The sequence below is a fragment of the Hakea prostrata genome, chromosome 3 (assembly GCF_041222555.1).
Source record: "Hakea prostrata isolate BN-2017 chromosome 3, UWA_Hpros_2, whole genome shotgun sequence".
Classification (NCBI taxonomy): domain Eukaryota; kingdom Viridiplantae; phylum Streptophyta; class Magnoliopsida; order Proteales; family Proteaceae; genus Hakea; species Hakea prostrata.
The window spans coordinates 13,998,384-14,020,565 of NC_142602.1; the positions used below are offsets into that span (position 1 = coordinate 13,998,384).

Below are 22,182 nucleotides of genomic sequence, written 5' to 3' on the forward strand. Positions count from 1 at the left end.
TATAAAATTCAGTTTCAAATTCCGTGGTTGCTGGTCCTTTGCTTGGTTTGCTTTTTTGGGTCCCGTGCGGGGGGGTTTGTTTTTTTTTTTTTTTTTTTTTGGGGGGGTTTTTGTTTTTCCCCAAAAAAAAATTCAGTTTCAAATTCATCCAGGTGCCATGCTTGTATTTAGACTTGTAAATGGATAGCTTAAATCTACTTTCGAATTTGCATTTGTATTCATAGAAGGGTGTTCATATATGGAAAATTTTAACCGAAAAATATATGTATACATCTGCTAAGCAATTGGATCCAGATTTTGATAGTTGTTTATCGAATCGGATAAAATATGGATAAAATCCGAATAGAGTAAAGTATTAAATATTTTTTTCTTTCTGAAAATAGATGATAATCGGACTTGAAATCGATAATTGGTAATTAGATAATCGAAAATCAAAAATTAACTGGTTAGAGTAAAGTATTAAACATTTTTTTCTAAAAAAAGGTTCATAATCGGATTTGAAAATCGATAAAAAGTAACCGAAAATTGGAAATAAAAAAAATGACAATCACCAATTAACTATCGGATAGTTTATTAGATTAGATTATTATCGGATATCCGATAAAGTTTTGAATTCAAAATGGGACATTGGTGTATCTGAGCTGAATCTGATTTATTTATAGATCTACTTGTAGCATGTACAAATATTGTACCTTTTGCTATTAGTTTTTAAATTTTTTAATTGATTGCATGAGAATATTTTATTTTGACTAAAACATAAAATGCTTGTTTCAACAAAAAAACGAAAAAAAAAACATTAAGTTGTCACAAGTAGGTATTCAACTAGATATTTTTTGGACATCCACATGCTAAAAATCAAAATTGAAAGCTTAGTTATCACATTTTTTTTGGTAAGATAGTTATCAAATCAAGAAACGTGCATTTGGAAGCTTAGTTGTTACATCTAGAAACTAGCGTTGAGTTTGTCTCAAGAATTAGTATTCATTTAAAAAGCTTTCATTTTCATTTCACTTATGTTGAAGTTTCATATCTTCGCTTCCAATCAGGTGGAGAGCTTGGGGAGAATGATCCTTTGAATGTTCATAGTCAAGGTAAAACAGACATTTGAACTTCATAGCTAAAATCTATATTATTTTTTAATTAATTGCATAATAATGCTAGTTATATTATAAATTTTAAACATATGACAATTTTAACTCTTGGCCTCATACTTATAAGGAATTGAATCTTCTTTTACCAATTAGATAAAACCGTTGAGAGTCTTTATTTTGTAATATATTTTATGGTAGACCATTTTTTTTAACTTGGACATTTTTGTAATATTGCAAAAGTTTCATTGAATTTTTTTTTTTTTTTTCAATTTGTAAATTATGTTCACCAAAGAGTTTTTTTTTTTTTTTTTTTTGTATGGAAAGTCACTAATCATGCCAACCGTGCCTTCCTTAGCAAGAGCATCCGCAACTACGTCAACTGCTCTTGCAATATAACTAAATGTTAATGAACAAGATAAAAAAATAGAACTTAGCTCTCTTATATCTTCTACCAAAGACCCTAAGTGAAGGGAATGGAGTTTGTTTACATTTTGAATATGTTGCACAAGAGATTTGCAATCTGACTCAACTATAAGGTTCTTGAAATCTTCAAATAAGGCAGACCACAGACCTCCTCTCATTGCCAGTGAACCGAAAAGTTCAATGCCCTAATAAGTATGTGAATCAAAATGTAAGATAGCATCGATTGTTTCGACCAAAAAATAGCCTCGATTGTGAGGGACCCCTAAAGAGATTGATCTTATTGTCACACCCCAGTCAGAAGTGTCCATCTCATGCAAGGAATAATGGTCTACTTCCTCCCCGTCGCTTTGTGAATTTTGCATTCCGATCGAATCTAACATATGGGCTGATCTTTAAATTTCATAATAAGATAGTCGTCTTTTCTAAAATATATGTTAAGGTATTTAACGAATTTATCCAAGGGATCCATTTTAAATTCCATGATAGAATACTTTTTGTATTTAACCTGAAAAGGATGGAAAGAAACTTTTTGTATGAAAAGAAAAAATAATTTTCCCGTGATTGGATCACTTGGAGTCTTAAACTAGCAGGTCAAATGTTCAATGCAGAGCAAGAGAAGAAAACAGTTTGTTTTGTTCGCAACAAACCAACAAATGAAGCATCAGTTCCATGTTATACAGTTGAGCTGTTGAGTCACGGGTTACGGTTTTGCTCAGAATGCCTCTCCCCCTCCTTGACACGATTCCAGAAAAGAGTGAGCGATACGGTTCCAACTTCCAAATTCCAATGCCTGCTCCTTCCATACCTCCTCTTAAAAGCTAAACCCGCGCGCCTTTCATTCTCTTCTTCCAAGTGTTCACAAATTCGTACAGAAAAACAAACTACAAGAAGAGGTAGATTTTCGTGATTAATTCGTTACAGACTATCAGCATCTGGGTTTGTGTTTCTTTTCACCATTGGCGAAATGATGAACAGCCGGAAAGACCCATCGGAGGGTGGGATTCAAATGCCGGAAGTTAAGTTTGGAGCAGAGAGTATTACGATGAGTGGGTCTCTGGTTTCTGGGTCCGATCACAATCACAAAGCTCGCTGTAAGACTGACTTGGCTTACACAATCCTGCGAGCATTCTGTCTTCTTTCTGCTTTACTCTCTGTTTGTTTCATGGCTTCGGCTAAGCAATCGGCCAATGTCTCCATCTATGGCATCATCTTCCCCGTCTACTCCAAGTGGTCCTTCGCTAACTCCTTTAGGTAAGTTTCCATTTCAGATTTCAAATAAGTTTCCCCCTTTTTCTGAGCTAACTACCACTGATGCTTAAGCTAGGATTGCAAGTTTCTGGGAAAGCTTAATGTGGGATTTTATCTATTACCCCTGAAGCTTAAGCCCTTTTCCTAGTTTCCTATCTGTTTTCAGTTTACTGGAGCCATGGATTAGGGAAATTTTGAGTTATTTGATAAACAAGGTTCATGTGGTAACCTCATTTTCTCTTACTGTTCCTCACGTCTCGCTGGATTCTGGATAGGTATCTGCTCGGAATTTCAGCAGCTGTCGCGGCTCATTCGCTGCTGCAACTGCTTCTCAGCATGTCTAAGCTGTTCAAAAAGTTGCCGGTAATTCCTTCACGAAATCACGCTTGGCTTATTTTCGCCGGCGATCAGGTAAACCGAATCATCTTTCTTTCATGATTTTTGCTCTCTTCTTCTGTTCAACAGTTCAAGTCATAATGTATGATCAATGGCCTTTGCTGTCTCTCCTAATCTCGCCGCGTTGGCCGTGAACAGGGTCCTTGGTCTTAGTCGTAAACCTGTAATGATTGGGTAATGTCGGTAAATTATATGTTTTTTGTGGACATACTGGTAAATGGTTGAAATTTTTGTTGGTTTTGATGGATTTTAGTGAGAAGTTTTGAAGGGACCAAACCAAATTCAAATGGAACTTTTATTTCAAACAGAAAGAAATCAAATGCTTTGATTCCACACGTAAATAACACATTAAACACAAGTTCCCTTTACATTTCAGTTGATGGAACAACCTGTAATTCATGTTCTTTACATGAAGGCATACTTGTGTCTGGAATATCTCATGCGAGCTGGCAACTGTGAAGGGGGCTGAGCTGTTACATGATAAAAATCCTTCTTTTCTTTTGTTGTTACAAACTGATGATTCAAGGGAGGATGGGTTGAGTAACTTGAGTTTGGTGCTAAATCAGCATCACACTATTATTCCTTTTTAAATTTTAACATTGATTTTGGAATTTAATGTCTGAGGTCCGTAGGACCCAAAACAATGGATGCCAATGATCATTTTTACAACTTGATTTGCATAACCGATTGGTAAATGCTACCATGGTTTGGGGTCTTTGATTGTTTTCCTTTTTTGGTATTGTTGAGTCAAAAAACCACATTCAAGTTAGGAAATCAACAAGGTTTTGGTCGATGTTTTGGCATCCAGATTTTCTATTTCTGATCAACCATCAGTTGTAGATGATGTGTTCCATGCTTCATGACATATGCTTCTTGTTGGATCCATAGTAGCTGAATTCTCTGGTTCAAGACATGCATAGTAGAAGAATTCTCTGGTTTAAGACATGTTCCAACAACCATCTCTAGCTTGAAATTATGTAAATGCATCACTGAGTTCCATGCTGAACTTAGGTCATTAGATCATGTCAAATGAATTTATGGTGGCTGAGTATAGGAGTTATATGACCCAAAGGGAAATGGAGAAAAAAATATGCATGGCTTAGGCCTTGTATCTAGTATGACCTTTAAACAGATCTGATTGTGAGGCAAGAACCCATGTAGCCAACAAGGCTTATTATTGTTGTTGTTGTCATTGTAAGTGTAGAAGTCATAATCTAACCAACCTAGGTTTTGAGTTACGTGTATCTGAGTCTAGTGACCAGTTGGATTAAGATCTGATAAGCATGCATGCATGAGAGAACTTACAACCAGAGTTGAGTATTTAGTTGACTACACTTTCCCTTTCTGTGTGATTACATTTACTTAACTGCAGGTCTTTGCATATGCAATGATTAGTGCAGCATCAGCTGCATCTGGAGTGACCAATTTGAACCGAACTGGAATCAGGCATACACCTCTCCCAGACTTCTGCAAGCCATTACATCGCTTCTGTGACGACGCTTTGTTGTCGATAACCTTTGCTTTCTTGAGCTGCTTCGTGCTTGCAGCCTCTGCTGTTCTTGATGTGACCTGGCTCTCTAAGTACTGACTTTCTTCAAGCAATACCTGATATTATGTATCCTTAAGAAAATCATACTTTAGAAAGGCCTTTTCTCTCTTTGTTTTGTCTCCAGAGAATGGTTAGACTATACATCCTCTGGTATTTGTATCCTCTGTGAAGAATATCCACCCCTAATTGGTAATGCACATGAACTATACATTCCTACATGCAACAACTATCCAAAGACTATATAGCAAGCCATGCGTTTGGATGGTAGGAAATATTGCTAGTTTTGCCCAGATTGACATGGGTTTGGTTGCTCCCATGTTAAAGATTAACCCTTGATTGGGCTAGATGACAAAATACAGATAAACAAGGCATTACTTGGAAGACTGAGAGATGCTTGGACTTCTGAGGAATCTGAGTTTCAACTTGGTTTTACATAGCTAGATTTGAGAAATCTATCTTACATGAATAACCCCCTTCAGCAAAGTCCTGATTGTTAACTACACTCTGGATCAAGGTGCATTTGTAGAGGTGATTATTCCACAGCGGTTACTTGATCCTGAACAGCAGTCTCATTGGTCACATTGGGACAGCGTTGTTCTCAAGAGCACTTCAATTTTCTTTGTTGAGGAAAAAAAATCAATAAATAAAGCATCCAAGAGAGGAGTTTGTTTTAATAAATTCAGTCATATATTATACATCAGCACTGGTTAAGAGAATACATAATCGTGAAAGAACAACCACAGAGTTGAACTTCACAAAAATAATCAATACAAAAAAATCTGTAGAATGGATTAAAATATTTAAGGGAATACGGATGAACAAATAGCTGGAGAATCTGTGGTCAGTCCCTCAAGTGCACACATCCAAAACCCAGCAGCAACACAAGGCTGCACAGCTGCAGATCAAATCCAAAGCCAAAAAGGAAAATTGATGAGAATACAGAAAATGTGGATAGGAAAAAAACTTTCAATCTTGAATTCAAGAAATACTAACCATCCCTTCCAGAAACCACCACCCTTTTTCTTGGTTTTAGCTGGAGCATTAGCTTGCTGTGGATGGTCATAGCCATAGCCATCATTGGTGGGATAACCAGCAGGTGGAGCTGCTGCATAAGGTCCTCCCTGTCCAGCTGATTAACACAACACCACCACCATAAATAAAATAGACCAAAATCATAATCTCTCAAAGAGTGGTTGAGTCAATAAAAACTAGATGAAAATCTAGTGTGAATTTATTTACCTGCAGATTTCTTACCCATGTTTTTGTAGAGTAGCAGATGAAGATGGATCAACTAATACAGAGGAAAATAAGTGAAAATTGTAGCAAATAGATTCGAAGAGGCGAAAGAGAGCAGATAAAGAAGGAAATGATGGATTGAATGGATGAGAGTGATGGGTCTTCAAGAGGTATTTATAAGTTGGCGGAGAAGCAAATCCAATAGGTTCCAACAAGATGGAGAATAGCGGTTTGGTTTCCTTGGCAGGGACGGTTTGCAATGACAAAGCGGCAGATATGTAAAACGCGTAAAATTAGTCGGTAACAAACAGCGTGTGACGGTAACGGTTAGTCAAGAATCACACGAAATTTGCTAAGAACATAAGGAACTTTCCTTTGTTTTTCTTCGTTGGGTAGAAAAACCAATTTTCCCACTTCTTTGGTAGAAGCTTAAAGCATTATTTTATTATTATTATTATTATTATTTTTTTATGAGCACCTAGGCACGTTCATATGTTGAATTTTTGTTAGTTAATAAATAGGAGAGGGAGTGTGTTATCGTCATACTCCCATCGGCCCAAAGAGCTGGTTTCTAGCCCAAATGGTTCTGGACTGGGCTTCCATTTGACTAAGTGTCACTACAGGGATTCTCCTACCGAGAAGTTGCCCGAGGGCCCAAACCAGATTCTCATCCCTAACAGGGTGAGAATTCCCTATGTGGCAAGAGCCATCTTATGCCTACCCAGTTTCCCTATAGTTGGCTGCCTACGTTAGGAGACTTACACACTTGAAGATCTTCTCAAGCCCTGGGATGACAGCATACCTGGCTCCTTTCATGGGTCTCCGATACATCAAACAGAAGTGTGTATCTGAGACGTTAACTTCTGATGGAACCCTCTTGACGGTTGAGGCGACTCATTTGGCCATGCCTGGAGCCCTTAAATTGCAAAAGCCATCTCCACCTTCCATCTCCTGACATGAGCATCCAAGGGCTATGAAGCATGTTATCTTGGGAGGTATTAATTACTTATATAACTGATCACCATGCATGATCAAGGTAAGCTCTACACACTCCAACCACCACTCATTTTAGCTTTCCAACCTTTTAAAAGTATGATCTTCATTATCTCTTGGGGTTTTCACTCTTCAAAGGAGTTTCTAATTTACTAGCCTGGACTGACTCAATCGTCGGAATGGCTTCCCGTCCCCAGAGGCAACCCACTTTCACTATGTTTTGGTCTCAAGAACAAGAACTGGATCAGGGGTGAACCATGGAGCTAAGATTATATTTCTTGCACCAACAAGATGTTAACCCAAAAAAATAAAAATAAAAAGGGTATAGAAACGTAGAGATCTTCTGCAACAATTGTGGCTGTGGCAATCCAACAACTAGATGAGCAAAGTGTGCCTTGTATCGAATTCGTTGGATGGCATCAGCCTCTAAGTTTTTGAACTTATATCCCAGTGAACCAAACCCATATGGCTTAAACTGACTTGACCCAACTCATAAATAAAAAAAATATGAGAAAAATAAATATGTAGGACTCACATGTAGTAGATGTAAGAGAATAGAAAAGAAAATAGAAAAATTTTGTGAAAAAATTATAATTGTGGGTCTCTCTTTTTTGTCTGAAACTGAAAAGTTTCATTCATGAATTAGAAAAAAAAACAGATACAACAAAGAAAATAAAGAAATAATTGTGGGTCTCACTTTTATTGTAACATTCACTTTAAAATAAGAAAAGTGAAAAAGTAACATGCCACCTCAGTACTAAGGAAGCTCGACTGCCCACTTTTATATCCGATATAACCATTGAACCATCGTAGATTAAAAAAAAAAAAACAACCTAGGATTAAAGGGATTCACATCCTTTGTAATACAAATCAATTCGGTTCCCTGCAGGATTCCCAAGTGAGAGAAAACAATCTCTGGTTTTAAGTCCGGAATGCACAAATGTTATCCAATTTAAATTGAATTTGAATTTTATTTAAACCCAGGTAAATTTGAATTTTATTTAAAAACTAGTTTGATTGGATAACCTTTGGATTAACAAATAAGTACAAACAATTGGTTTTTTTGGTTTTGTACGTGATTATGAAGGATGTCAATCACCCGGATCAAAGATCATCAGCGAAGAAAAACAATCAATTCGGTTCCGTGCACGGACCCAAGTGAGAGAAAACAATCTTTGGTTTTAAGTCCTTGGAGGGCACAAATTTTTTTTGAAAATTTGAGTGGAACTTGGGAGGAAAGGAACCGAAAATAAAAATAGTTTGATTCGGTGGGTTGGAGATAAGGGTGTCAAAACCTAGCCCAAACCGGACCAAACCGGCCCGTTATGGCCCGAACCGGCCCGAATCGAAGCTTAATGGGCTGTGTTTGGGCTGAACAATCTCAGCCCGCAATGGTTTGGGCTGGGCCGGGCCAGCCCGTGTGTGGCCCACTAGCCCGAACCCGAATCAGCCCGTTAAACCGGTTATAAATAAATTTAATTTAATTTAAATGTAAAAGACAAGAAAACCCCCTAATATCCATTTGTTTTCCTTAATTGTTTTGCTTTGGAATCTGCAAACAACAAGCTTGTCAAAGCCTTCGCCATTTGGAAGATGCGCTTAGTAAATATTTTACAAGTGTATTATCATTTGAAAATCTTTTAATGCTTTATTTTGATCAATTTTTACAAGTGTCAGAAAGTGGGAAGAAAATAAGAAGAGACAACGTACCCACTAAAATTCATCAAAATGCCCGTTTTCTTTTGTATATTAGTTCTATAACTTTTACTTCTTTGTAGAAGAAAAGTTTTTGGTTTTGAACACCCAACACAATAAACTTGGAAAATTAATGTTTATATGTGACATGCTCTTGATAAATTCCACACATCAACAAAGTACTCAAAATATACTACTAGTAAACCCGAACCAACACCGTTAGCCTAAACCGTTAGTCAACCCGAACCCAAACCGCACCAGCCTGAAACCGGCCCGAAACCGTTATTTTCTTAATGGGCCGTGTTTGGGCTGAATGTTTTTCAGCCCGAAACCGGCCCAACCCGGCAATCAGGTTGTAGACACCCTAAGAAGGAAAAATAGTAAAAACAATTGGTTTTTTTTTTCTTCCATTGATATTGTCCGGTTCTTTCCGTGATTTTAGGGGGCACGTTGAGAGAGAGCAAGGTTTTGGAGATTTCAAATATCTAGAGATTTCAAATATCTAAGAGATTTCAAATCGTGGAGTTATAATTTATAAAATTAGATGTTTGGTTGTGGAATGAAATCTGTGGATTCATCTTAAAAAACTATTTGATCGACGTGATTTTTGTGAATGTGCAAATGTATAGTTTTTTTGAAATCTTTGATTGAATGTTTAACTTTTGGCCAATATATATATATATATATTTGAATGTGGTTATGTACAGTGTTTGCAGACTCAATGGAAGTGACAAATCCATGAAATTTCATTCCGTTGATACTTATCTTATAGGTTCGTATAGGTATCCACGGTCAGATTTCTTAGGTTGATGATGAACATGAAAGACGTAGATGAGATAAATTATTTATGTTTGCAAGGAGTGTGGAAACAAGTGGAACTCCAATTGGCATTTTGGGCAAGGGGTATAGGTAGGTAAATTTTGCAAGTTGTTCAGCTATTGAACAAAGGCGATTATGGAAATGAAGCGGGTGAATTTCGCTTCAAATTTGTTAACTTGCAAGTATCTTTTGGAGCCTACTGCAGTAGTAAAATAGGTGGAGCCATGTCACGTTATGCAAGGTGATAAAGATGTACGGGCCACTTCGGGCATAGGGGTTTGGACCGTGTAGGCTTTAGTGATGCTAGTCAAAAAGGCATCCCTCTAGGGAATGTAGGTCATGCGGTAATGTGGGCTGATACACAAAGATAGATGATTATATAAAGATATCATCAACGGTTTTCTTTAAGGTAAATTGTAAAATTCAAGCCAATGTAAAAATTATTGGATTTGAGTGTCTTGTATTTTGCAGGTCCACATAATTATCATTAGGTTATATTTGTAACTGGATTAGAGTACGGGGATTAAGGTTTTAGGTTTCCTTATAAATAATCTTTATAGGATAACCTAGATGGATTAATTATTGTAGGGGATGGAGAACATATCTCAAAGACAGGAATTGTGGGATAAACAAAGGGTAGCACTTTGTCAAATGTGAGAGTTGTCTAAGAAATAGTTGAACTTCTTTACTTTCTGGTGCATGTGTACATAGAATTTTGACAAATCATGTTAAATTCATTTTGTGTGCTTTGTTCGTTAATGTGCATCCGTATTCCCAACATCTAGTATTCACTCACCAAGGGAGCAAAATGGTGTTTTTGATGCCAATGCAGGGTTAGTTGAGTGGTAAGATATATACTTCTGTGGAGAGGACGTGGGTTCAACCATTGTCGACCGCATTTCTAGTATTAAAGAAACATCAGTTACAAAAAAAAAAAAAATGGTGTTGGATACCCTGGAAAAGGATGACCAAGTCAATCCGGTGCCTGACCGTCAGGCAAAACTCGGATTGACTCATCAGTGATTTCTTTTCTTTTTAACGTACAACAAATAGGATTGTAGTTAGATTCATTTTTAATTTCTTCTTAATTCCCTGAAAGAAAAGCATAGCATTCACCAGAGCTCGTTCCAAATAAACCCAGTAATCATATATAATTCAAACATCACAAGAGTTAAAAGAATACAGAATCCGACGGAGATGAAAATAATGAAGGATATACATATGTGTGACTGATTCAGTTCTCCAATTAAATAATAACAATCCCATGGAATGAACAAATATATTCAGAGCCATCTCAATCAATCTTCATGGTCAGTCCATGCACATATCCAACATGCAGCAGCAACACAAGGCAGCACAACTGCAAATCAAATCCAAAAAACACAAAATAAATTGATGAGAATACAGAAAATGTTCACAGGTAAACTAATTTTCAACTGACAGATGGATCGAAGGAAAAAAATAATCTTTAACTCAAGAAATACTTACCATCCCTTCAAGAAACCACCACCCTTTTTCTTGGTTTTAGCTGGTGCATTAGCTTGCTGTGGATAATCATAGCCAACCATCATTGGTGGTGGGATAGCCAGAAGGTGGTGGTGGTGCATAATGTCCTCCCTGAGGGTATCCCTGTCCAGCTGATTAACACAACACCACCATAAATAAAATAGGCCAAAATCATAATCTCTCAAAGAGGACTTGAGTCAATAAAAACCAGATGAAAATTTTACCTGCAGATTTCTTGCCCATGTTTTTGTAGAATAACTGAGAATTGTAGCAAATAGCAGATTTGAACAGACGAAAGAGAGCAGGTGAAGGAAATGATGTATTGGATACGGTCATAGGTCTTCTAAGAGTTATTTATAAGTCGGTGGAGAAGGAAATCCAACATGTTCCAACAGAACGAGTAGTAGTAGTTTGGTTTTATCGGTAGAGGTGGCTTACAAGTTACAATGACAAAGCGGCTGGTGCAAAACGCGTAATATTATTTCGTCTGAAACAGCGGGAGATAATAACGGTCAGTCAAAGATCACCCGACAACCAGGTTTACATTCTCTACAATTTCCTATAATTTCTATCTAAGATTGTGACACATAGCAACAGTTAATTATCCAAGAGTCATGATTAAAACCCAACTAAGAATTAAACTTAATAAATTTTTAATTTTTTTTCCAATTTTGTCCCTCTTAATGAAAATATCAATGCTGCCGAATGGGTGCGAACCCAATATCTTCCCATGGGAGGTTGAGCCTTTAACTGATTTACTAACCCACCATTGACAATTTTATGGATTTATTAGGTTTAATTTTTATAATTAATTGCTACATGTCACAATCCTAAATAAAAATTACAAAAAATTATAGGAGATGATAATTGTAGAGGATGCAAACCCCATGAGACCGGATCCACATCCTGTGTAATTCCTTTCATTACAATTCCCTACAATTCCCTCTTAGGATTGTGTCATGTCACATTAAATAATTCAACGGTCACCCAATTCAAACTAAAGTTTAAATAAAATTCAAATTTATGGGTGGGTTTAGGGCTTGTTTTGTTACATGAATCCAGAGATTTAAAATCTTTGGATTCATGAATATGAGAATTATACTTATTTTTACACTAAAAACGTGAATTTGTAAATTTATGGGTAAATGGTGAAATCCATAGATTTCAAAAAAACTATAAATTTGTACATTCACAAAAATCACCTCGATCAAATAGTTTTTTAGGATGAATCCACATATTTCATTCTACAACCAAACATTTAATTTTATAAATTATGACTCCATAGATTTGAAATCTATAGATTTGAAATCTCCAGGCTCATTTAATCAAATATGCCCTTAAATAAAATTTGAATTTGAATTTGAATTAGATATCCGTTGGATTAGTTAATGCCACACACAATCCTAAGAGGGAACTGTAAGGAATTGTAAAGAAATGAATTACACAGGATCTGAGAAAACTTACTTTTTAAATTTGAATTGGATATCCGTTGGATTACTTAATGCCACTACACAATCCTAAGAGGAAATTGTAGGGAATCGTAAATAAATGAATTCCACTGGATTTGAGAAAACTTACTTTTTTTTTTCCTCTCCTCCTTTGGGGAATCCACATCGCTCTTCTTTGCGTAAAAAAATTCAAATTCTTCCCCTTCTTTGGGTAGGAAACCAAATTGACTTTTTTTTTTCCTCAATAGGTCTAACGTTGCACGAACACTCACATTTTTAACTTGCTAGTTATGAAATGATACTCCATGTAATTAAACGTTTACGTTGGTAAGCATGAAAAATTTGTCGTGTGTTTACGAAAAGAAAGAAGAAGAAAAATTTGTCGCGTAGGATTATAGTCAGGTTTTCCTTTATCCTACCCCCAAAAGTAAGGTATCAAGAGAGCTTGTTTCAAATAAATCCAATCATATATAATTCAAACATCATAAGAGTTACAAGAATTCAAAAGACAGATATGATAACAATGAAGGATATACATAAGCGTAACTGACTCTGTTCTCCAAATAAGAACAATCCCTAGAATCTATAAAGAATGAACAAATAATCCCAATTCTATCTTCATGATCAATCTCCCTCAGGTGCACATATCCAACATACAGCAGCAACACAAGGCAGCACAACTGCAAAGCAGACCCAAAAAGAACCAAACATTGGTTAGAAATTATTATCATCAAAAACAAAACAGAGGAGGTAATAGAAGGAAATTTCTCAAATCCAAGAAATACTGACCATCCTTTCCAGAAACCATCGCCCCTGCTCTTGGTTTTACCAGGAGTACCAGCTTGCTGTGGATAGCCATATCCATAGCCATCTTTGGTGGGATACCCAGCAGGTGGTGGAGCTACTACATAAGGTCCTCCATGAGGTGGGTAGCTCTGAGGTGGTGGAGCATAAACTGATGATAAACAAAACACCACCAGAAAACAGATCAGAATCATAATCACAATACTTCAAAAGGGTAATTCATTCAATCAATAAAAACCAAATCATAATCTGGCCAGTGTAAGTTTACCTGCAGATTGCTGAGCCATGTTGTTGTAATAGTACAGAATACAAACGGATCAATACCCAGGAGAAGAGCTGCGAATTGTGGTTAATAGTTTCAGAGACACGAGTTGAGAAGACAGCAGATTTAAGTGAATGAAGAGGAAAACGTACTCGAGGCAGTATTTATAAACTGGCAGCAGAGGAAGTCCTTAGGAAAGTTCGAAAGGTGATTTGCTTTTCTTTTCCTTAGCATTGTGGGCTTCCTTTGACGGAGAAGAAGCGAATGGAAAACGCGTAAAATAACTAAGGCGGTGGAGGGGAGGGGGTCGGTGCGCTAGCAATCCATTCAACTGTGCCACGTGTCAATAAGATGTTCTTATCCTTTCGCATTTCAGACGTGGGATGATACGTGTCCTCTTCGTTCTTGTAGGACAAAAATGTGTTTTTTATGTATATAAAATATAATTCTGTACTCTTCACAGAAAATTAAGTTATTAACTTTGAAAGAAAAAAAAGCCCCATAATTCTTTTAAGGCGATAATTCTCCCATTATTTTACTGGTGTTCATAAGAATACATTATCGTTTAGCCATGGCCATCAACTACAGAAACCCTAGAATCGGACGTTTTAGAGATCAGTCAAACTGGATCAGCCGATTTTTGAAAGTTCGAAAGAGTGTGGCATCACTGCTACATGGAAGAGATTATAAAGATGCGAGCATGCAATTGGCAATAAAGGAAGATCCGAGTAACTGTAAAATCGTGTATAATTGGTTTACTGGAGCTTGATGCATTATTGATGGAGTTGAATGTTTGGCAAGGGACTTCATCTCATGTCGTTTTCGAACTGTTTTTGATTCGAAGATATCAAGAGCCGTGGACCTTCATTATCAATTCCTCTCTAATCCTGTCATTGCGGGCCATTAATGTCATTATTCAGAAGAAATGTCAGTATTCTAATGGTTATCACGGTCACCGTCATTATCATCTCCAGCGATGGAACAAGAGTTAATCATTATAATCTCTCTTCCGGTTCCAGTTCCATTACGCATTTGCCCAGGAGTCAGGTTAGGACGACAGGAAGTTTAAGCTTTCGCTCGCTCTGATACGAGAGTCATTCAGTGAAGTTTTCGACGATCCGAACCGAGAGGGACGCACTGAGAAAAAATGGAGGATCATTCCGACCAATTATCTCAAAAGGTCGTAGGGATTGCTGCTGGAGAAGCCCATACTCTAGCCCTTGCTGGTATCCTCTTCTACCATAGAGAATGGTTTTTCGATTTAAACTTGGTGTTTATTCTTAATCTGCCGTAATATTCTTATCCTTGCATCGATTTTGGAGACTTAAGATATTCGAACTTGCAGGAGATGGGTCTGTATATTCATGGGGAAGGGGAACATTCGGCCGGCTAGGGACAGGCAAGGATGATGATGAGTTTCTTCCTGTTCGAATCGAGTTCGATTCATCGACTAAAATGAAGCTTTGCCCAGAGGAATCTCTCGTAAAGGAGGGGCCCAAGTTCGTGGAAATCGCAGCTGGTGCCTATCACAGTCTTGCTTTAGAAGGTTCGGATCATATACTTGGAATTGCAGTCATGTTTTCCATTGTTAATGACCGAACCACTTGTTTGATTTCCTTATGTATATTTTCTCTCATTTTGATTAAGACCGACTCCATTCCCAAAATGAACTTGGGTGAGGTGATTTTCCCCCCTTTGCTTCCAACATTGGAAGCATAAGATGATATTGCTGAAGTTTCACTCTGGTTTTTAAGATCTCAATTCAACCTGGCTAAGCTATTAAATTGGTCTATTACGTCTGGCATACTTCTCATCTCTAGGTTCAACTAGGCTTCTCATTTCTATGTGGTCCCTAATTCTAAACTGTTACTCATCTTGTGCCATGGAACCGGCATACATGTTGCCTCTATGTCAGATCCACAAATATAACATCAATGGCCCATACTTGGACAATCTTGATGATGTGGTCTGACCAATTTAAGAAATCATTTCACTTGAGATAGTGAGAAATGTTAATCTGCTAACAAATTTTGTACTTTTTTATTCACTTCAGACATAAGGATATAAAGAATGCTTCTTTTGAAGTGTGCATCCTTCTTTTTGTCACCTTTACCATTTGTATTAGTGTGTACATTCCGTTTCCTAGTTATGGTAATTTTATTCTAAGCATGTCTGGAATGGTTCTTAATGTGACTGAAAATCTTATTACAATATTGGAATCCCTTACACTGAATGGGGTTGATCTACTCCCCCACCCCAACAAAAAAAACAGGTGCTTTTACATTAGCAACACCTGCATTTGAACTATAACCCTTGGGTTGGTCGCTATTCTTACTCTTATATGGATTTTGTTATCAACCTTCAGTGTTTCAACTTCTTGTTTACAAATGTAGAAAGTGTGGACAAGCAGCATATGCCCAAATGTCTTCAAATGGTGTAGTTCATCATGAGTTGACTTATTGGATGTTTCTCAAAATGTTTAAGAGTGCTTATCTGTTGTATTTGAAGTTATGAATTTCTTTAAAGTTAGTACTCTGACACTTCCTCATTATTGGCTTCCTTATTTCTGAATTTTAACTTTGTCGGTTATGATTCAGTGAAGCCTTCTGCATGTACATTCAATTGTGAAACATCTGAATTTAATTGGTAAAATCCTGTCATCTGCTTTGTGAGTTAAATGGATTTGAAATAGATAGCCCGGTTTGGGTTTATTTTTGAAGGGAGTCATAAGTTTGGATCATATATTCTAGCTTGATAAGTTTTCTATGTCTTATTTCAGATGCATTTTTCCTTATTTTCTTATGCCTTATGTGGATATTTCAGTGAATGTTTGCATTTTTAAGCTCTCCCAGTAGTTACTGAAGCCAAGGAGTAAAATTAGATCACTTCTTGTCTTCAATTTCGAGTAATTGATGCTTCATTGTGGAAAAAATAAGAACAAACTGATTGAGAAACAAATGGTGCTAGTCATCTATAAACCTTTTCATTCTCAATGCAGGGCTAAGTTAATCATTTCTTAACCTATGGTAGGATCATAAGTCCTAATAAAGAAGTAGGCTTTACTGCTTGGTTGGAGTAGCAAGATATTAGAATTCGTCCATACTACCTTATATGTATAGGACAGACAAGACGTTGAAGGATCTGAATTTCGAAACACATCATTATGGTAATATTCTATCATAGGATAACAGAAAAGCAGAGTAGTCTATACTGTCGGTAGAACAGGACTGTTTAAATTCAGATGTAATGAGTTAAATAAGTAATCAACACAGTCTTCTTCTTCTTCCTTCTGTTTTTTTTGGTGAAAACTGACACACTTAGGTAGATTTTTCCTGTTGAAGGTTAAAGACCTCAAGCGGGTGCACTCTTCAGAACTCCAGCCAAGGTTAATGGCTGGATCACAAGATATGAGATGAATTCCAATAAAGTATGGTCCAAGATTAGCAACTCAAAAACACTAGGATAATCTGGCCATTGGATTATCAAGGAATTAACCAATGTCAACAATATCCCAAAGTGGTCCAAGATTAGCAACTCAAAAACTCTAGGAGAATCTGGCCATTGGATTATCAAGGAATTAACCAATGTCAAAGATATCCCAAAGTTTGACTAAAGAACTTTAGGTACAATCTCTTATTCAATACTATTTAGGTGTTCTCACTTTGTTGGGTGCTATATAAATGCTTGGCTTCCTATGAGTAGAGACTCAGGTTCATAGAAAAGAATTCAAGTGAAACTCAAGTTTCGAGTAGGTGATAATGGCAAACTTAGATGGAAACCTGAGAAATTTTGAGGAAACTTAGGACTTTTTCATGCAAGTTTCGACAGGTTTTAGGGAGTATTTTGGGGTGAGACTCTGCATTTAAGCTAATTAGAGTATTAAGAACACATTGACATGTGCATTTTGCTAAAAAAATCAATGTAGATATGCCATTCAATTAGGGATGTAAATGGATAGTCAAAAATCCGAATTCAATTCATATTCGTATTCGTTTAAGAGCATATGAGTTCGATTTTTCAAATTTGGATTCAAACTCGGATGATTTGATTAATAATTGGATTCAAATTCAAATATGCCAATTTTAAGTTGGATATTATTTATTCAATTAGATATTCGACGGATACTATCCATATTTAATATCCGTATCCGATTAATTTTAATTTTGGGGAATGCATCATTATCCCTTCATTAATAGTAAATAATTACATTAAACTACCAATAGTTACTCTAATCGAATGTCGGATATTCGAACTACATTCGGATATTTTTATCCATCCAATTACTTTAAATTTTGATTGGATATTATTCGAAAATCTGATTAACGAAACAAATTTGAATTCATTTATAAATTTAAACATTTGACGGATATTGGATTCAAATTTTGTTAACGTGTTTAATAATCGGATTAAGATTCGGATATTACCATATTCGATCCGTTTACATCTCTACATTCAATGTACATAACATCAATGTAGAGTTGTTTGAGAAGTACACTATAAACTTAATTACTTTAGTACATAACATTCGATATATAATTTCTAAGTTCAAAACATCAAATACAAAGTAATTGACAATAAAAGAGAAGTACAACTCAATGCCAAGAGGATTGCTTCGGTGGATCCATCTCGTGAGCCGAGTAGTACTGTGCCTGTAACATCCTCTCTGACCAACGAACATAAACATCCCATGACATGTTATGCCTATGGTTGTCAAGGTAATGGACAACTGTAGCTCTATAAGTCTGGTCATCAACATGTAAGCTAACCAATCTGAGGGAATACACAATTCGGATAGGGAAGTTTTGATGGAGGGGGTATTGGTCGTGGTATTTGGGGAAACATGAAAGAAAGAAAAAAAAACAAAAAATTTGATGAAACCACAAAACTTGCAGGAAAAGTCCCAAATTTCCACGAAATTTCCCAGGTTTCCCTTGAATTTTTTCTCATGAATTGGCTGGTCCAGCCAAGTTGAACCAGGTTTTGATCCAGTTGGGGGGAATTTACCAGTTTCGAATGGTTTCTTCAAAATTTCCTAGGTTTCGATCAAAACCTGGGACTTTTTTTTTTGCTCTCCCAAGGTTTCGTTTCGAGGTTCTCAAAATGTGAATTTTCGATTGAAAATTGATGGTTTCAATCGAATTTTGTATGATGCTCAGGTTTAAGCCCAGAGGATGGCCTAGAGTGTTCATGTAGGATTCATTCGAATGAATATGACTTTCAGAGAGAATGGTGGAATCACTATGCTGAAAAGCCATTTGATAGACGGGAAATTTCAATCTTTTCTTGCGATGTTTTGTTAATTTCTAAATAGAAGTGGTATTCGTTTCGTTCTTTTCTCTTTTTCCCTTCTTCATATTGGGCTTTTTGCATGTATTATTGTATCACGCATTTGATCCTTGCTCTTTCAATGGTAGATGATGGCTCAGTTTGGTGCTGGGGCAATAATGTCTGTATCCTTCATGTAACTTATCTTTTCATCAATTTGGCCTATGGAGTTTATGCCCTTTTTGTCAAAGCTGCCTCCTTTGTTAGACCTTGACTGCTACTTGGATGGCCAGCTTGGTTTAAGTGAGGAGAAGTATTTGGTTCCCTTTTTCTTAGAGAAGTTCCTTGAGTTGGGTGATCCAGATGAATCAAATGCAAACAGTAAGACACCGTTGAAGGTACGCATTGGGGGATAAACCCTCTTTTCAGTTACTGTGAGTTGCGAACTTGGCAAACTAAGCTTCTGCAGAATATGATACTTTTTTCACTAAATGAATAATGACAATTTTAATTTCCTGCTAGGTTAAACATATCAAGGCTGGAGGGATGATGTCTCTGGCAATTGATAGTCTGGGGTCTCTCTGGATGTGGGGAAACTGTCCTCAACTGAGCAATATATCTGATGGAGAGTTCATTCTTTCTAGCTTTCCAATGCCATCACCTGTATGGGATTTCCATGGCCACACTGTTGTTAAGGTGGCATGTGGAAATGAACATATTATAGCGTTTGTTACTGCAGGAGAAACATTTACAGGAAACAACATTTTATGCTACTCTTGGGGCAACAATAACCATGGCCAGTTGGGCTTGGGGGACAAGGATAACAGATCTCGTCCTTCTATCATAGAGACTTTTAACCTTGAGTCTCCTTGGGTTGTTTATGAGGTTGCATGTGGAGCATTTCATACTGCTATACTAGCGCAGAAAATGACTGACCACTCTGACCTTAGTGTTGCTGGGCAAGAGAACAGAAGTGCATGCTGGACATTTGGCCTTGGGGATCATGGACAACTGGGGCATGGAACCACCAATAGTGTGTCCTTACCAGAACCTGTGAAAGATTTGCCCCAAAATGTGTCCTTGACCTCTATTGACTGTGGCTTATTTCATACGTGTGTTGTTTCTTCAGACGGAGAGGTGTGGTCGTGGGGGATGGAAAAGGGTCTTGGCCTTTGCCCAGAAGCTAGTTTTGCTGGAACTGATACAGGGGATGCACTCTGTCCTCTGAGGTTTGGGCCTAAGTTTGCAAGACCAGTACAAGTTGCATGTGGAGCTGCCCATACTGTTCTTGTTTCCCATGATGGATATAAACTCTGGTCATGGGGTAGAGGATGGAGCGGTGTTCTAGGAAGAGGCAACTTGATTGACAGCTATCTTCCTACTGTTGTGATGTGGCCACCACTGGATGAAGATTTCAAGGAAATCTCGGAAAAGGAAAGTGGAAAAGAAAAGTTTGGAGACCAGGAAGCAGAAAGATCAACCAAGTTGGAGAAGAATTTGTCCTCTGGTATGGAGGAGGTGCAGTTCCTCCAGTCAAAATTGGATCTTATGGAAAAATATGCCAGCATTTTACATGGTTCTCTCTTTGGTAAACCTTTCGAGGAGCAAGATATTCCACAGTCATTGCACAATACAGGTACTTTTGACATTGCGAAGGAATGGGAAAACATGCTGGAGTCCGCCGAAGATTGGAAGCTTACCAGGTTGGAAATGTTCTATGAAAAAATGCTGGCTGGTGTGAAGGATAAGCTGATGAAAAGAAAGATCCAGAAAATGATTAGGGAGTGTCTCCAGTATTCAGACTATGGGAAAGTAGGTACCCATGCAAAATAAATATCAGATGTCTGTATGTTCTCATAAGGCTGAAGCATATCTTGCATTCTTCACAGTTGCTTGTCACTGTACATATATGAGATTTCAGAGCATGTTCTCCATAAATTCTTGAGTTCTTGAGATAAATTTACAGGGTGCAGAAACCAGCTGTGATATGTTGGTTGCAGGTTGAGCTTGTTAGTCTCTGTCTGGTTTAGGAAGAGATGCATGTATTGTGTAGTCGTATTTATTGAGCTTTGTTTATAATTTGGTTTGTCCAAATTACATTGCGGTTATCTCAGTTGGATCTACATTGTTCATTTAAGTTCTTTAATGGTTGATTTTTCCATGTCATTAACCTCGGTTGGTTCTACTTTGTTCATTTAAATTCTCTGATAACTGATTCTTCCTTAGCATTAACCTCTATGTTAGTTTACCAAAAAAAAGAAAATAAAAAAGCCTCTATGTTAGAATGTGTGATTGAGAAGAAGAAGTTGCTTGGTGATGGCCATAACTCACCCTTAGCAGACAAACTTTTCCAAATTCCCTTTTTAACCAGAAATTGTTCCATGCATTTATTTCAGCTGGACTCTTTGAATCAGTACACAGTACACGGTGATCAAGATCAGTGAATAGGTCAATTCAAACAATTGGACCAATTACATTCCCATCACATTTGTTAGATTAACACTAAGCAAGGAAAAGACGGAATGACGATGTTTTGATATTAAAAACATTTGTCGTGACTTACGAGAGGTTGAGAGTTAGGTTTAATTATTTTTTCCTACAATATTTTTTACGGTAAAGGAAAGAAAGACTGAATAAAATCATAAACAATATTCAATTTGTCGGCAAAATATTGCCATGTCATCCGTAGGGGACATGAAACCCCAGCTGAAACGATCTATACCATAAGGTGATGCTCATATCCAACGCTTATTTCTTCTGGCGGATATAGCACACCCGGTCTGCGATATAATTAAATGTCAGTCGAATTTTTGACCGACATTTCAATTCGATTTTTTATATTTCCTCTGTCCTCTACGAACTTCTCTATAGCCTATTTTTCCTTTTTTTTGTTTACACTTTTCACCATATTTTGGTCCAATATTCGAAATTTACGAATACATCTGGTTTCGTTATTGTCAGATATCATGTTGTTTATGTTGATCATTAGGAATTTTGCATAGATCTGTGAGTTTTTTCTTCTCATAGATAATAATTTTTCTCCAATTAATTTTTGACAAAATGTATGCCATAATATTTTCTCTGAATATTTATAGTAATGCATGTGTCAATCAAGAACATTAATTTATATGATGTTTTAAGTCAAAATAAACTCAAGGCGAGGCATAAATTAACAGACCAAAATGATCCATAAAATCTACATTTTTTGTCAACACCCCCTCAGGATTCAAGAACCTTGTGGTTATATCGATGAGGGACACTAGGCGATATATCAGACCTCATAAAACATTCGGTAGATTTATTTATTTATATTTATGTTTTTCCATTTTTTTTCCCGCCAAACACACGGGGCGGGACTTAAATTAAATGGCAAGAAGCAAAAACGAAAGGAAATTTTCAAAGGCATCTATCCGGTCGAACCATATTCAATTGGTCGGTTGGTCTGTC

The 22,182-nt window shown here is 36.9% G+C and overlaps 3 protein-coding genes and 1 long non-coding RNA gene across 4 annotated transcripts; 2 read left to right on the top strand and 2 right to left on the bottom strand.

The window, feature by feature from the left end:
* Positions 1 to 2,117: 2,117 nt before the first annotated feature.
* On the top strand, positions 2,118 to 4,925 carry LOC149020983 (CASP-like protein 3A1). The gene is made up of 3 exons (XM_089147024.1): positions 2,118 to 2,765; positions 3,038 to 3,173; positions 4,531 to 4,925. Exons 1-3 carry the CDS (start codon positions 2,479 to 2,481, stop codon positions 4,744 to 4,746), a joined length of 639 nt encoding a protein of 212 aa, XP_089003150.1. The 5' UTR covers positions 2,118 to 2,478; the 3' UTR covers positions 4,747 to 4,925.
* Positions 4,926 to 5,105: 180 nt separating this feature from the next.
* On the bottom strand, positions 5,106 to 6,071 carry LOC149020984 (uncharacterized). Its single transcript, XR_016172005.1, has 3 exons — positions 5,947 to 6,071; positions 5,701 to 5,836; positions 5,106 to 5,602 (listed from the first exon to the last, which is right to left on the bottom strand). It is a non-coding gene; the product is annotated as an uncharacterized LOC149020984 (long non-coding RNA).
* Positions 6,072 to 12,685: 6,614 nt separating this feature from the next.
* Positions 12,686 to 13,615, bottom strand: LOC149020985 (uncharacterized). The gene is made up of 3 exons (XM_089147025.1): positions 13,477 to 13,615; positions 13,194 to 13,359; positions 12,686 to 13,084 (listed from the first exon to the last, which is right to left on the bottom strand). Exons 1-3 carry the CDS (start codon positions 13,493 to 13,495, stop codon positions 13,039 to 13,041), a joined length of 231 nt encoding a protein of 76 aa, XP_089003151.1. The 5' UTR covers positions 13,496 to 13,615; the 3' UTR covers positions 12,686 to 13,038.
* A 384-nt stretch (positions 13,616 to 13,999) lies between these two features.
* On the top strand, positions 14,000 to 20,911 carry LOC149020986 (Regulator of chromosome condensation (RCC1) family protein). The gene is given in 5 exon segments (XM_089149242.1): positions 14,000 to 14,696; positions 14,816 to 15,016; positions 18,885 to 18,986; positions 18,988 to 19,133; positions 19,258 to 20,911. Coding segments are annotated over 5 exon segments (1,839 nt in total). The 5' UTR covers positions 14,000 to 14,617; the 3' UTR covers positions 20,569 to 20,911.
* Positions 20,912 to 22,182: the final 1,271 nt, after the last annotated feature.

Bases quoted from the DNA above. Each gene is read 5' to 3' on its own strand.
- LOC149020983 (XM_089147024.1), top strand. From the start codon at position 2,479: ATGATGAACAGCCGGAAAGACCCATCGGAGGGTGGGATTCAAATGCCG. The intron at 2,766-3,037 runs GTAAGTTTCCAT...GATTCTGGATAG, and splicing joins TCCTTCGCTAACTCCTTTAG to GTATCTGCTCGGAATTTCAG. The intron at 3,174-4,530 runs GTAAACCGAATC...ACTTAACTGCAG, and splicing joins TTATTTTCGCCGGCGATCAG to GTCTTTGCATATGCAATGAT.
- LOC149020985 (XM_089147025.1), bottom strand. The intron at 13,085-13,193 runs GTCAGTATTTCT...TCTGCTTTGCAG, and splicing joins GATGGTTTCTGGAAAGGATG to TTGTGCTGCCTTGTGTTGCT.